We start from the raw sequence: 15,563 nt of genomic DNA on the forward strand, positions 1-15,563 counted from the left end.
CCAGGTGAGGAGACAGCAGGCGGTCTCCCCACTGAGAACCTGCCAGAGTCCCAGATTGCAAAGCCATCCTTTGTTAGAGAGACAGCATAGGAGGAGCCAGGTCAGGGAGGGGTGGAAGGGGAAAGACCCGAGACACAGGAGGCAGGATGTGCGTGCACAGCTGCTTACCAAGCTGCCCTCCTGTTGCTGGGCTGTAGTTTCATCATGCTTATTTCTCTCTCTCACTCTGAATGCTTCTGAGAAGTTTCAAACAAAGGTAAGTGACACCTGTGTCATTGACATGCTTCTCTGGTTGAACAGCACTGGGTTCCTGCTGACTTACGGCAGGGTCAGTTCTGAGGTGTGGCCTCCATGTCCTCTGCCAAGGCTATTGCATGGCTGTGGTCACGAGTCTCCTGCCCATCGGCCAGACCCTCGCTCGCTGCTGGAATGATTTCCTTGGAGGCTTTGCAATGAGTCTTTATCTCAGAGTCTGTCTCCCAGAATCTCTGTGCTGCTTTGGAGTTCAAGAAGCCACAGCTGGTACCCACTGATCCTTTTCCTCATTCCCACAGGCAGCACAAGGGGGTGGCCACAGGACCTTGTTATATGGCCATGCAATTCTCCTGCGGCACTCTTTCAGTGGAATGGTAAGCATGACTTTAATCAAGGAGGGGCAAGAGATAAAGGGGGGAGCGGTCCAGGAAATAGCAACTCCACATTAGCACTAGGAGTGATTTAGGATGTAAATATTTATGGCTCATGACTGTCCTAGCATGGCCTTCCTATCATGTGCCTTCATTTTCAATAATATGTCTCTATTTGCCTAATGTGTGGTATGGATCAACTCTAGTTAGGGAAAAGATCATGTCATTTTATTCAACTTCACTAAGTCTAATCCCACCAGGCACAGTTCTTAGACATACCAGATGCTCAATAAATTTTTATTCAGTTCATGATGGGTCAAATGAACCCTAGAATAAATGCTTTCAATGGTATACAAGGATAACCAGCATAGAAGGAGAAGCAGCCAAATGGAATTTTTGCCACATGTTTTCTCCTTTATGTAGCTAAATGAAATGAAATGAAATGATGTCCAAGGCCTTCAACTGGGAGAATTTGAAGGTATTGTGTTAATATGGAGTCAGAAGGAAGATGAGGGATAACGCAGTGACAGAAAGATGATCAGGCCATAACTAATTAGGAATTTACAGCCTAAGGAACCAGAATGGTGATAACTCAGTGTAACTTGAATACATTGCAAAGTTTTAACAAATATAACTTGTAAAAAGCATATATTAAAGATCTTCTACAGAGAATATTAACAAAAATATTAATGATCTCAATCAAGTATGTGTGCCAACTCCAAGAAGATTTACCCTCAGTTCCTAAGTATATTATCCTCATTTGGTAGCAGTTTAGGAAGACGTAGCCCACATGGGAACCTGATACATTCCTTCAAGGCTTTATTTTCACGCATTCATACCCACAACATCATGTAAAGTTCATCTCAAAAACCTGAACTATTAGATTACCAGCAGGATCAGCAGCTGCCTCCTAAATAATTAATTTATTGCAGCATTTTTTCCAAGTACTGGTAAGAAGCTGACCTTTCAGCATGAACACTTATATGTTTTATTCCTTCCTGGTAAAAGACAGGGAACAAAAAAATGGCCAACTGTCTTTGAGTAGGAGATTGGGACTTTCAGAGAGTGGGCACACATTGCCAGTCTCTGGAACTGTGAGGTGATTATTTATCTTTCAAAATCTATTTCTTGTCCATAAGGCAATAAAACTCTCATGTCTCCCTTTTTCTACCTAACTAAAATAAGTAAAGCTCCTAAAGGTGCCCTTCTCGTGGCTTGGAAAACTCGGGTAGATGCTGGTAGACAAGGAGGAAGAGTCCTATTGTGTACCATTATTTTTACTTCTCTTCATAAAATTCCCGTTAGCAAAACTCTGCACTGGTCCGTGCCTTTTAAGAGCTGCACTGGGAATACAGGCAGTGCAGTGTAACTTTCCATGATTTCCCAGCTTCCTGCAGAGAACCAGAAGTACAGCTCAAACAGCGTGTTCCCCAGAAGGCCCCGCCTTCAGCTCCGACATTCCACTGGCTGGTCCATGAGAGAGGCAGGGAGTGTGCGGGGGTGCGTTCCTCTATTAAGCTGCTTTAAAACCACTTTTTGTTTTATCATCAGAGAAAAAGCATTTTAAAAACAAAAAATAAAATCAACTGTGGTTTCCCACCTCCTCTGCCCCACCCCAAATACAACTATTGTTTATCATTCTAGTATAATTCTTTTTAGATTGGTTGCTAGGCATTTAATTTCATGCACATGTAAACTATGCAAATGTACTATTTTGTATATGACCTATTAACTCAATGGATGATAAACAGAATTCCATGCTGTTACATACACTTAATAAATAATAATATAATATTCCATACATTGGAAATGCCAATGTTTACTTTCTATTATTGTTTGTCATTTATGTTGCATTTATAATTGTCCCCAGTTTAACAGTGTTGCAGAGGACCTTCGAACTAAGGCATCTTTAGCATTTTAAATTTATTTCTATAATGTACAGTCCTGTAAATTAAATCACTAGGTCATCCAATAAAGTTTTAAATTTATTCTGCCATATGTTTTCCAAAAGCTTGTACCAATTAATTTTCTAATGAGCAGGATAAGTGAGTCCCTTTCCCACTAGTGCATTGTTGAAATTAATGGGAAGCTGACCAGTGTGGGGAATCCAAGCCTGGTGGAAGAGGGTGACTTCACTAGGATCTGCTTTTGTTTACAGTATCTAACATGTTTGACCACGTCAAGATCCCAGACAGATAAACTTGCCTTTGATGTAGGTCTCCGGGAACATGCCACAGGTAAGTCAGCATTCCCAGAGCTCCTGCCCGCTGGACCCCTGTACTAGAAATTTTGAGAAGAACACTCAATATGTTACCCATTGGGGATTTCAGGCCAAGCAGGTCAAGAAAGAGGTTTGGTAAAATTTTACAGAATGAAGAACTATATAAAGAATGTGTGAAATGCATAGAAATGTGGATATGGAAACATGAGAACTAAAAGTGAAGGGGAATGTGATGTTTTAACCACAACTGCTAGCGTCTCAAAGAAAAACTATTTTTTTAGCATTTGGTGTACTGAAAATAGATCATTCTTGATGAGAATCAATGATACTAAATAACTGCTATGAAAGAAAGGTAGCATAACAAGAGACCAGTAATGCAGTGCAGTGTCCAAACTAAAGACCCTACTTACACTGCAGTGAACAGGATGTTCTAAAGATTATTCCAAATACTAGGCCACGACATCCACCATTTTTGCCATTCTGTCATATTCCTTTTAATATCATTTATTTCATGTTTTTTCTTAATTTTTTATTTCTGTGCCTAAACTTTCACAAACAAAGCTTATGTCCTTCCTGTATATATAGAACCGGTAGTGCTCACCGTATGAGTAAACTCTATGGGGACAAAAGCATATTATTAGATAATTGAGAAGATGTAAGTAAATGTTTAAAAAAGTGTTAGTTATATCAGCTTAAAATCTTCTGTGATAGAATTAGCATAATATTAGTCAAAATATAAAATTGACACCATATGATTCAGTGTCATTTGTCATATATTACCAATGGTATGTCTTATACTTTGAGAACCACTGGCTCTGTGTGTGTGTGTGTGTGTGTGTGTGTGTGTGTGTGTGTGTGTATTTAAGAGGTAATGACAGTCAAGAGATGGGTCTTAAGAAGTGTGGTGACCAGGGATGTATGTTCTCACTGGAAACCAGAACAGAGGACTGAGATAACATGTTCAGTAAGTTGCAGCATCAAAGAAGGTATCAGCACCCTATGGGTTATTCCAAAGACCAACAGAGCATTGCATAGAAGTTGAAAGAAGGAATATTTCACCTCACTGAAGGGACACACTCTGTCAATCTGCAAGTAACCACATGAGATGTTACATGAGGATGTAACATCTTCCCTACCACTGAAAGCACTCATGAGAATCTAGCAAGGGCATTGCGTATGAAATCTCTGCTCTGGAGGTTGGTCCTAATCCTCAGTCAGGCTTCTTGGCTGCAAACAAACAGATTCAGGTTAACTCAAATGAATTAGGAATTTACTGGAAGGATATTGGGTAGAATCTACACCAAAACTGGAGTCCCAGACTTGGAATTGGCCAGCAAGGGAAAGAGAAGCTAGACAAATGGCCTGGGGCATGCTCCAGAAAAGACTAATTTGAACGCAGCCTTTAATACCAGGTCATTTTCCCCCAGATAAGAAGGGAGCTTCAATGTTGCACATCTAACGGACAAAAGTCTATGTTCTTATTCTAAAGTTAGGTCAGTTTATAAGGAAAGGATCAAATCGCTTGATTTTGTAGGTGATCTAGAAAAGAAATCCAGCTGCTAGCCAGAGCACCTTTCTGTACCTTGCATGGTAGAATCCTAGGGGCGCCCAAGCAGAGACTGTCTATAATTCCTGTTCTTATCTTCACACAAAGCAGATGACTGGGCCTGCCTTTTCCCACTGTGAGTTATTTTTCCAAAATAAGATTACACCTAATTTGATCTGAAGTTTCTTTGTTTTCAGCTAAAGTGTTTTTCTTAAAATAAAATTTCCTCTAAGGTGTTGTCACCTTTGCTGAAAATTACCAAATAAGTGAAATGTCACAGTCTCCGAATGTAAGCTGGCCTCTCTATATAAAGCACCTGTCAGTCTTTAAGCATGTAATCAGAAAAGTCATACGTGTGTGATCAATCTATTTATATCAGTGAAATGACTTTATACTTTCGGAAAGTTGAAAGAAAATTGAGAAATACCACTTTCTAGTCAAGTGTTCAGGGAATCTATTTTATTCAAGTGTTAGAACCTCCAATAAATAAGGAGAGGGAAATAGCAGCAGAGACTATTACTCTTTTCAGTGATTTTTTCCAAATTCCTGAATTCTGACTTGGTATGAATTCAGCTGACAAACCGGGAAACCACGTTAGCAGCTCACGTTGACGCTGGCTGATAAGAAGCTGTCTGTGGCACGGTCAAGTAGAAAAGGTCTGACTGAGTCTTCATGAAAAACCTGTGGCCTAAAAATTATTATTTTATTTCACCTTTCTTGGCCTTAACCCATTTCATATTCTCCTTAAATAGGGTGAGCTAGATCTCACACACAGCTCAGATAAGGCTCCCTGTTAACTGAGTGTCTTCTTACAGCAAGGGGACATAGCAGAATCCAACGTAAGACCATCTGTCCTGGACAGACAATTCCACGAATGTACTTTTGGCAAAGAAAATTCTTCATATTTGTGAACAAGTCAGTTACTCATGAGCTGAGTTGAATGTGCGGGAGGAGGTGAGAGGAGAGGTTTGTTAAACAGCTCTGGAGGGTTATTTCTCCTGCACATGGGATAATAATTCTCAGCCCTAACAGAGCTGATGATTATTTCACCTTTGATTTTGGTTGCTTTTTTCTTCCTGTTGTCCTGTAAGGCCAGTGGAGAGTTTTAAGGAGTGTGGTGACCAAGATGACTCCTGTTTTTGACAATTAGAAAAACTTTAGAATGTAGACTTAGAGGGAAAGCAACTTGTAAAAATCACACGCTAATAATTGTGCTAGATTTTGGGGCCTGTAACTGGACCATACTGTTAATTCAGGGAACAGCGCCCCCTCTGGACCACAGGACACAGGCGAGGGCAAGAAAATCCACATGGGCTTTTTTAGGACCCTCTTCCCACCAGATACCCCTGGGTGGGCCACAGAGTTCATAAGGAATACACACCATTGTTCTTCAAATGCAGAGGTCAGCTTCCTTTGTTACATAATTTTAAATTTAATGAGAATAATACACATAATTTAATGAGATAAATAGTACCCTGAAGCTGTATTACTCTCCTGCCTACTATACTCCCTGCTGTGGTTTCCTGCCTCTCTGGGGTATCTACTTTCAGCTTTCCTGATACCGTTTCCCATTATTTATGAATGAAATGCATATATTGCTGCTTTGGTATTCTTTTATATTAGGTATTATCTGTTACTGTCCTGATTAAAAATTCAGTTCTTGCATTCATTTCAGACTTTTCTGTCATCTCTTTCCACACTTTCAATGTATTTACATCTATTTTTAGATAACTGCCCCTCAATAATTAACATTTACACTGGTGTAACTCTAAATTTTATTTACAAATAAATCATGTAATATACTATGGTCAGTTTTACTCTTTGGTTTTCAGTTGTTAAAAATGTCCTTGTTGGTTTAGTTTTCTGTGACACAATCATTTCTAAATATTCCCATAGGGCTGAAAGTCTCTTTTGATTAGATTTAATCGTATGAACTGTTCTGTCATTTTCATGTTCCAAATGCCCACCGTCCTGCAGGGAATCCCTTTTGCTCTCTCCTAGATTTCCTGCTTACTGGAATCATGGCTATTGTGTTTGCTTATTTTGTTTCCCTTTTAAGTTCAGGGCTTCATCTTGTTGAAGCACACCACTTGGTAACTTTTGGGAAAGAAGCATCTGGGAAGGAAATGATTGTACGAAAGTTTCTGGATTCTGGCTCACAGTAATTCATGGCTTAGCTTAATTCTGCCTCGGAATTCTTTCTCTCAGGAGATGATGGTCTGCTCCCTGATGCTTTCTGTGTAACTGTTTTTCTTTCTGAAAACTCCTCATATCCTTTTCACCCTAGAGTTTGAAATTCCATAATATGTGTCTTTGAGGATTCTTTTACGTTCTGAAGTTTCGCTTGGACAAACTGGGGCAGGTCCTTGTTCTTCACCGTACTGGAAGCTCTATAGGGCCTTCAACCTGGAAATGCTTGTGTTTTAGTATTGGAGTAATTTTAATGATAATTTCTGCTAATTTTCTCTGGTCTTGCTTTCTGAAATTCCTCTGGATTAGTTTTCTAATTCTCTATTTTGCTCCTACTTCTACTATATTTGTGTTCTTTCTGGAAGAATTTTGAAACTTACCCAATAATCTTTTTGTTTATGGATTTTTTTACAGACTCACGTATTTTTTCCTCTGAAGGAATAATTCAGAGATACTTTCACACCTATTTCATGAATGTAGCTTTTTCTCTTTCCTCTCTGAAATTATCAAGTGTAACTTTTTTAAAGTTATTTTTTCTCTGAATTCTTTGTTTTCTCTAATTTCTTTACCCCTCTTTTTGGCTCTGTTCTGGTCCTTGTTAGAGACGTACCCTGGATTTCAGGAGACCCTTGACTTTCGCTCATATTGAGTCAGTAGAAGCTGACTAGAAGCTGGTAATGGCCTGGCATCTGCTAAGCCTCAATTTAAGGTAATCTGACAGGAACCTGTGCATTTCACAGGTGACCCTCCATACAAACTATCTTTTATTTTGGGGAATGGGAATTGAGAAACTGAGGTGGAAACAGAGGGAGAGGAGCTGGGTGTTAGTAATCAAGTGTAAACCATTTGTTCTGTTCTCAGTAGGATTCTTTACTTCATTATTTGACAGTGCCTGGTGTTTCTAAGACCAGACTCAGCGATCTGCTGTTCTGCGAATTAGCATTCTACTGCAGCGTGGAGGAAGAAGCATCTGTCTGCAGAAGAAAGGGAGGGGATCTGAGGCTCATTGTCTTCTAAGCTTTCATCTAGCCCTCCTGTTTGCAGTCCATCTTCTCCCACTTTTTTCACCTCCAGTCTCAGAGATCTTTCTAAAGAATCTGTAGAGATTGGCTTCATTGGTGACTTCATTTTCTTACTCAAGAAGTTTGATTTTGTTTTCTCTTGGACTAAAAGCATCTATGAGTTTTGTTTTCCAAAATGTAAATTTCTCTTCCTTGCTAAGAATATCTTACTTGTTGTCCTAGTCCTTATTCATTTAGGCCCTTAAAAACCCCCTTTCCTAGATGCCACGACAAATGCCTAGAATCTCATTCTGGAGGCTGAAGCAGGAGGATCAAAACTTGAAGCCAGCTTGGGCAACTTAGCAAGACTCCATCTCAACATTTTAATAAAGGTCTGGATATGTATCTGAAGGGTAGAACTGTGTAAATCACTAGGTTAAGTCCCAGTACGTAAATAGATAAATGCTGTAAATCCCTTTAATAGTTCGTGAAGTATTTTAATATTTATTTTAGTTTTAGTGTTATTTCATAAAGGGCATAAAGGAGCAAAGATAAAAAGTGTAAGAGTTCAGTATACTAGTAAAATCAGTTCCTAAGGATTTGACAAGGAATGTAAAGAAAGCATTTTTCTATATGCATTAAAAGTACTCAAAAGGTTTTATAACCTCTGACTTCAATACTCCTGCCTGGACCCCATCTTTTTGTCTTTAGGGAAAATGAAAATGGTAGTTGAATTCAGGAACATACATGAGGCCAGCTGAGCTGGTGATAGGTAAAGAGAAATTGAAATTTGAAGCAAAAGAGCAGGGGAAAATGTGTGTGTGTTTGAAGTGTTGTCATCAGGAAAAACAAAATGAAGAACAAAATCAGGGACACTGCCTTCCAGGAAACAGTGACTAACACAGGAAGCCTTTGTGTAGGAGAAGCCTGCTGGTGGACCATACATCCTGCTTCCAAACAGAGATCTGAGGGGGAGAAGGTGCGCATCGGCGATGACCTTATCCTCGTCAGTGTGTCCTCTGAGAGATACCTTGTAAGTATCTTCTAACACAGGTGCCTTTTGTTTTTGAAACTTTTCCTCCTACAAATAGGTGGCCCCCACAGGTTGGGCAGGAGAACTGACCCCCAACAGGTCAGCCAGAATCAGACACCTTTGCACAGTATACTTGGAAGATGGTTACAGTCTCTTCCCTGCCTAGGTGATAGTGGACCCTGGAACTTGTTAGTTACTCATTTGGGTTGTGGCGCTGGATCCAGCAAATTCTGCGGAAATACCCTAGGCACTGTTTATGCATTAGCTGACATTACTATGAATTTATCACAGTTTGGCCTTTTCCCAGTGGAGAACAATCCATAGAGAATGGAATACAGAATAATAAACTTTTGTTGGAGAAAGTAGGAGAATTTGACACGTTAGTGCATGGGTGGTGCAGAGGTTGGGAAAACAGGCAGTATCTTATAGGCGAGGTTGTGTACAAGGCAGAAAACACTGAGAGCATATGAGAAATGTCAAAGATAAATTTTTATGCTTTACAGTAGTTTCCCACAGAGTCAAACTTGGCTGCGGGGTTTACTTTGGTTTGTACAAATGCTGTAGTAGTTTTTTCCATTTGTGAGTTTTCTTTATCCTACAAAGATTAAAAATTTTATGAATTGCTATTGAACCAGGGATCCACTTGAGGGATAAAGTCAACATTTGTCTGCCACCTCTGTAGCTGAATACTTCCTCTTACCAGAATAAAATGTCCCACTTTGAAGCTGCTTCTAGATCGGGTGGAGAATCTCCCATCGGCTATGTAGAGCCAGGCGGCAGAAAGACTGTTGAATTCAATTCTTGAAATTGTAGGCGAACTGCTGTGTTGGGACTGAGCTGGTGATTTAAAGGATGTTTCTTTTGTTTCTGCTGCAGCATCTCTCGATATCCAATGGGAACATACAAGTGGATGCCTCCTTCATGCAAACCCTCTGGAATGTACACCCTACGTGCTCGGGAAGCAGCATCGAAGAAGGTGGGCTCTTTTGTATGCAGTCAGCCCGGAGCCAGCCAGTCTCTCTTGTGCTGCATAAATTGACATTTTCTGTATTTCTCAGCTCCCACTTGAGTATCTTGGTATGCAGGTTGCATGATTTTAGTTTGCCTAAGTTTTTCTCTGATGTCAGCATGGATTATTTTCTGCCCTGAAACCTGCAGGTACATGAATATTCCTGACGCTTTTTAATCATTTAGAGCCCATTGTTTAGCATCAGATGAATTCAGAATTTGGGTATGCACTTTCTCTTTCTCTAAGTCCATCAGTCTGTCTGTCTCTCTGTCTCTCTCTCTCTTTCATTGTTATTTATAGTTACAAGTGCATAGACCTCAGCACTCCATCTTAGAAGAGATAGTTTACCATTTTTGTATTTTCCGTAGGCCTCTCTCCACACTGAAGAATTTCCTCTATAATGAAAGTGTATTTAGTCATTTACTTTTTCTTGTCTTTATGAAAGACCATTTAAAAATAGTAAGTGAAATTTTCCCTGCATTGTATTTTTTCCTCGGAAATAATATCTTCCACCTTGGTGCTCATGCCCTGTTTCTTGCAACCAGGCAGTCAGTGGACCTTGCAGGTTGTGTAATAAACAGACTGGCCTTGTCTTGCTCATAGACAACACCACAACCGAGCAGAATAATAAAATGTCAGTGACCTATGCATTGTTACACTCCATTCTAGCACTTTAAAGCAAAGCCAGAATTTTTAAAAATAGTCATATCAAATATAAAAATAGGCTTGAACCCTATTTTTTTCCCCGAGTCCAGTTGTTTCAAACTGAGCGATGCCCTTCTGTGCTCTGATGTTTGAAAATAAAGGGAAAAGTAAGAGTTGGCAAGGTGCTGTTTCACTTTCAGAAGGCATCCTGAGTAAAGTGAACAGCTGGGAATGCCAAGCCTTTAATTCTTTCAGCCCTTCATGGAAAGCTGTAATACAGCGTAATGTAGTCGGCCTTCGGAGACGTCTCAGTTAACCCACCAACCTGAACTGGAGTCTCCGTCTTCCCCACATCAGGATTAAGAAGCTCCGAATTTAAATTTTTCCTAGAAAGTTTTGCCTCACTCTCCACAGGAAACTTTTCATTTTCACTGTAGGATAAAATTATCTCTTGTTCCCAGCAGAGGACTTGTGGAGATTAATTAAGCAGTGTTTGCAAATCACATCAAAAGGACCTCATGGAAGTGTTGAATGTCCTTGTGGTGATGTAGGTTGAGCAGCTCTTCCCTTGAGTCATCTCTGGCTGTAGCAAATTCCCTCTCAGCATTCTCTGGTGAGAGACCTGCTTCTGCTTTCAGGGACCTTGGCATCCTCATCGTGATGCTTCTTCACTGACTGTGGCCTCTATTTCATCCCAAATAGTCCCCATGCACCAGAACTTGGCAGCTTTCTCTGTGTGAGGAGGACATCCCAGGTGAAAAGGCTGCTAACCGTACATGAGGGGCTCAGCATGGGGACCATCCCAAGAGGAAGACTGTTGGTTGGTTCAGGAACCGGAGGCTGAAGGATTTAATTTTCTAAATAAATTGGTTCCTGAGAATTTTCCCACAGTATCTCGTGAATTATTTTAAAGCAAAAATATGTATCTAAATACATTAGCAAAAGAAGATAGAAAATTAGGGGGAAATGTTTGGGAGAAGTTTAATTATGTCCTTCCTTGCGTACCTGACAAAAGCGTATGGGAGGAGAAAGAGGGAGAAGGAATATCTGACTGTTACTGCCCAAGATTCACTAATAAAACCCTTTTCCCTCTGACATGACTTCTTATTATTACTGTTTTAACTCAGCACCCCAAATAGTTTAAGTGATCTAATTATGTGATTTTTTAAAAATCCTGATAGAGAAATTAAACATATTAAATCCATGCCTCCTGAGAGCACAGTAGTCAGCAGAATTTTTTTAATATAGAGGAATAATAAATCTCATTTCTTTGTGTAAAGCAAATTCAGACTGGTCCTCTTTGCAGCTACAGTGTTTTTGAAATTAAGGCTCAGAATTTATTTGAGCAGTAATAGGTCATCATGTCCTTGATATTCATTGTTTCTTTTCAAAATCGAGACTCCGTGATTATAAAGATTGCTCTATTCTGAGAGCCTAGCGCTTCTTGAAAGCAGCCTCTATGCTTGTCCAGTTAGAGCTGCTGGAGAGTAATTCTGCCTCTGCTTTCGTGTTGTCAGAATACCGTGCAGATGTGATCTGCATTTGTGAGATGCATTTGAAAGCTAGCTCTCTCAAGACAGCTCTGAGGAACAGTTTGCTACCAACTTTCCCAGCCCCTTTTTTCTCTCTCATGACTGTAATTCAATTTAGATTTTTATCACAGAGTATAGATTATATCACTGTAGTGAGGTATAGGAACTTCCCTGGAAATGTGGTGGTGGATATACTTACATACTAAGCAATTAGAAACTCTTTATTTTCCTAACAGTAATTTAATTATCCTTTTTTTTTTTTTTTTTAAAGAAAATGGTACCAGTTGACACACTATTTTCACCTTACCTTTTGATGTTGGACTTGCTCACCTCTGCAAGCTTGTCTATTTAACTTTCAGGGTTAAACTCATTTTAACTTTGTTTTCTGCCTAATGCCTGAGCTCATGGAATTCATAATTCCCCAAATGTCTCCCTCTTCACATTTCCTGTACTGGCCCAGACCAGTTACACATTTTATAATATGGTGCACATTTTATAGTATGATGTGATCTTTAAACTCCCCATTAATTCATGGTAGAATATAATTTTTTTGTAGGATATCTACTCGGTGGGCATGTGGTACGTCTTTTTCATGGTCATGATGAGTGTTTGACAATACCATCCACAGACCAGAATGATCCCCAGCACAGGTAGGCCAATTGCTTCATCTGTCTCCCAGCTATCTCACCAAGACAAACTCATACTAGTTTGCAAATATTTGTGCAATTTTGACCACAGATTAATTCTGTAGGTTTTGACCAATTGAAAAACATTGCTTCAACCTTGAGTTCCAGCACATAAAACAGGAAAAGAAGGCCAGTAACATTTGTTTGTGAGGGTTTTTCCTTCTCTCTTTCCCTCTGCCCCTCCTTCTAGGGAGACAGGAAGAAGGAGAGGGAGAGTGTGTGTATGTATGTGTGTGTGTGTGTGTGTGTGTGTGTGTGTGTGAGACAGAGAGAGACAAACACACGGGAGGGGCAGAACGCCCAGAAAGTCTGTAATGCCTCACAAGCCCATTTCTTTGGTTTGCTCCTGACTGTAAGTTTTGAGTAGCATTCACCAGGCTGAAGCACCTATTGTATTAATGGAAATCAGGCTAATGGGGTAGGGAATCTTCATAAATTTTTGAGCAGGTTCTTCAAGGCAAATCATTTTTCTTCCCATTGCTAGTCCCAAGTAATTGAGGTGAAGTTTGCTGACTTAGTTTATTACCAGCGAGCACTGAAGAAGCCAAATGTGGATGTCTGATAGGAGCAAAGGGCAACAGTAAGAGGGCCCTGCCGGGGACACACACACACACACACACACACACACACACACACACACACACATCCCTGTCATTAAAATTAAAAGCACTTTAGGAACAGCCTGGACAGCAACCGCGCAGTTTGGGGAAGCTCGTCATTTGGTGGGCTTCTTTTTAAGGAATTCAGCAAGCTCCTGCTTGACAGGAAAGGTAACATGAGCTTTTGTGTAGAGGAGCAGAGTGAGTGGAGCAGACAGAAGTTCCCAAGTAGGCTCACAGGAGGGTGCAGGTGCCATCACTGAGATAAGAGAAAGGGGCCGGCCCATGCTTAGGATGCCTGAGGCTCTCATTTGTGTTTTAGAAAATGAAACTAAAAAGAAATAGCAGAGTTTTATTTTTAAGTAATCAAGCAGGAGTTATGACTGAGGTGGGTAAATAGCTATGTTTGGGCCCATTGGAACCTGACTGTTTCACATCAGCTGGAGGTGAATGAAAAGCCTCTTCGTTGTCTTCCAGTGTCAGAAAAAAATCCTCCGAACTGGACAGGATCATTGGAAACACTGACATTATGGAACGGATGAGGGAACCAGCAATGGAGAACATAGCAGGAGGTCCACTTTCCAGAGGACACTGTTTTTATTCCCTCTGCATCATGCAAGCGGCCAGGCTTGATAGACAGGCTGTCCCTGAATGGAAACTCGAAATCGGCGTGCTCACATTCTGAGCTCTGATCCTTGCCTGTGCCTCCGCCTTGTCAAACACCCTGGTGTAATCACTTCACCTACTGAAGCTAAGGCTGATCTGTCAGCCAAGCCTTCAAAAGCACCTCAGCTTCCCTCCCACTCTGCTCCTCGCCTCGGATTATTTTAAGGAACAGGAACAAATCATTTTGACCTTAGTCACCTTGTGAGATTAAATAGATCAAACTGTGAAAATGTCCCAGGAAGGAAGAATGAAGGTGTAAGACTCCTTCAGATGTGAGGGGGAAAGGGTCCTCTGGGCCAGCAGCACGCAGCCTTGCTTTGACCTGGGCTGAACTAGTTCACCTCCACCTGAGGCCTCTTTCTGTCCTGCCCTGATAGGGGAGAAGCACCAGGAAAATCTCAGCAGATGCCTCCAAGTGGCCCAGTCATTGTAGAATCATTTTCATCCTGGGCCAGACACAGAAATGGCTGGGGTGTCAGAACTCTACAGATTTAAAGGATTTTCTGTCTTCATAATGACTAAGTACTTCCTGATTACATGTGCATTCAGAAACACATTTAGAAGTGTGCTCTATAATGCCACCTTCTAGAAGTAAGCACTCTTAACATAATTTTCATTATATTTTTGTGCCACTAATGTGTTTTTCTGTCATTTTCACATAAATGTCATTTTCATATAAAATCTGGATAAATCTATAATTTGTAGTAGTTTGTACATCCAGGAACATACTTCTACACATTAGTTACACTTATTTATTTATCTGTACTGGGAATCGAACTCTTGACTTTGCACTTGTCAGACAGGCGCTGTGCCACTGAGCAATGTCCCTGGCCCTAATTACTTTTAAAAAACACATTGAGCCTTTACAATCATTCTAGTATGTAAGTGCCTTTATTGAATCCATTTTACAGATGAGAAAGCTGAGGCATGGGAAGTTGAAGAGAGCCTTCCCCAAATCACACATATAACAGATCCAAATTCAGATCTTATCTCTTATTTTGAACCAATTCACAGGACTACTCTGAAGGGGAAAATACAGTTCCTATTTACCTCTAATGTTTACTTATTGTTTCCAAAATCTGGATCCCATTTATCCTGGGGCTTGAGTGACTCAGTAGTGATATAAACAAATACTTTCTGGTGGAGATAGGATTTTAAACTAGTGAATTGAAACACAGTTAAATGATCCATCTTGATCAAAAGTCTCAAATTATAAAAAGGGGCTAGATTCAGGAATCCAGTTAATGTGGACTATTGTTTTTGAGATATGTCCCTAAACTATGAAAGTCCACTTCAGTAGACACTGAGGTATGTATTGGCTGCGCCCCAGTACACAGATTTAAAAACAGGCTTTGCTAATCACTAGAAGAATGTGAGGCAAACCCAACTTGAGTAACATTTTATTAAATATCCAACCAATAATTCTAAAAACTTTCAGTTACATAAAACAAGGAAAGGCTGAAAACTATAACAGATTAGAGGACATAGAATAGACATGACAATTAAATGCAGTATGCCATCCTAAATGTGTTTCTGGAGTGGGAAAAAATTAAGAGACAAATTTAGGTGAAATATAAATAACATCTTGAGTTTAGCTAGTAATGACATCCCAAAGTTGTTTTCTCAGTTTTGACAAATATGATGTGAATAGTACAAGATAAATGACCTCAGGGAAAACTTATCAAGACTTTAAAGGACTGTGAGGACTATCTTTGCAGTTTTTGCAAATATAAAGCTATTAGAAAATTTTAAAAATATTTATAAATGCAGTAAAGGATAACTCTTAATGCAAGAGAAAAGACAGCAGTT

The 15,563-nt window shown here is 40.0% G+C and overlaps 1 protein-coding gene across 1 annotated transcript in view; it reads left to right on the forward strand.

Moving 5' to 3' along the window:
• The window catches only part of Ryr3 (ryanodine receptor 3), a 556,876-nt gene that overhangs the window by 241,617 nt on the left and 299,696 nt on the right, over positions 1-15,563 (forward strand). Inside the window, 5 exon segments of the mRNA XM_063250329.1 lie at positions 555-629; positions 2,785-2,863; positions 8,505-8,617; positions 9,494-9,593; positions 12,360-12,453. Coding sequence (XP_063106399.1) covers positions 555-629; positions 2,785-2,863; positions 8,505-8,617; positions 9,494-9,593; positions 12,360-12,453 — 461 coding nt within the window.

The sequence above is a fragment of the Cavia porcellus genome, unplaced genomic scaffold (genome assembly GCF_034190915.1).
Source record: "Cavia porcellus strain 051 isolate PalLab524CR breed Dunkin Hartley unplaced genomic scaffold, mCavPor4.1 scaffold_6, whole genome shotgun sequence".
NCBI classification, from domain to species: Eukaryota; Metazoa; Chordata; class Mammalia; order Rodentia; family Caviidae; genus Cavia; species Cavia porcellus.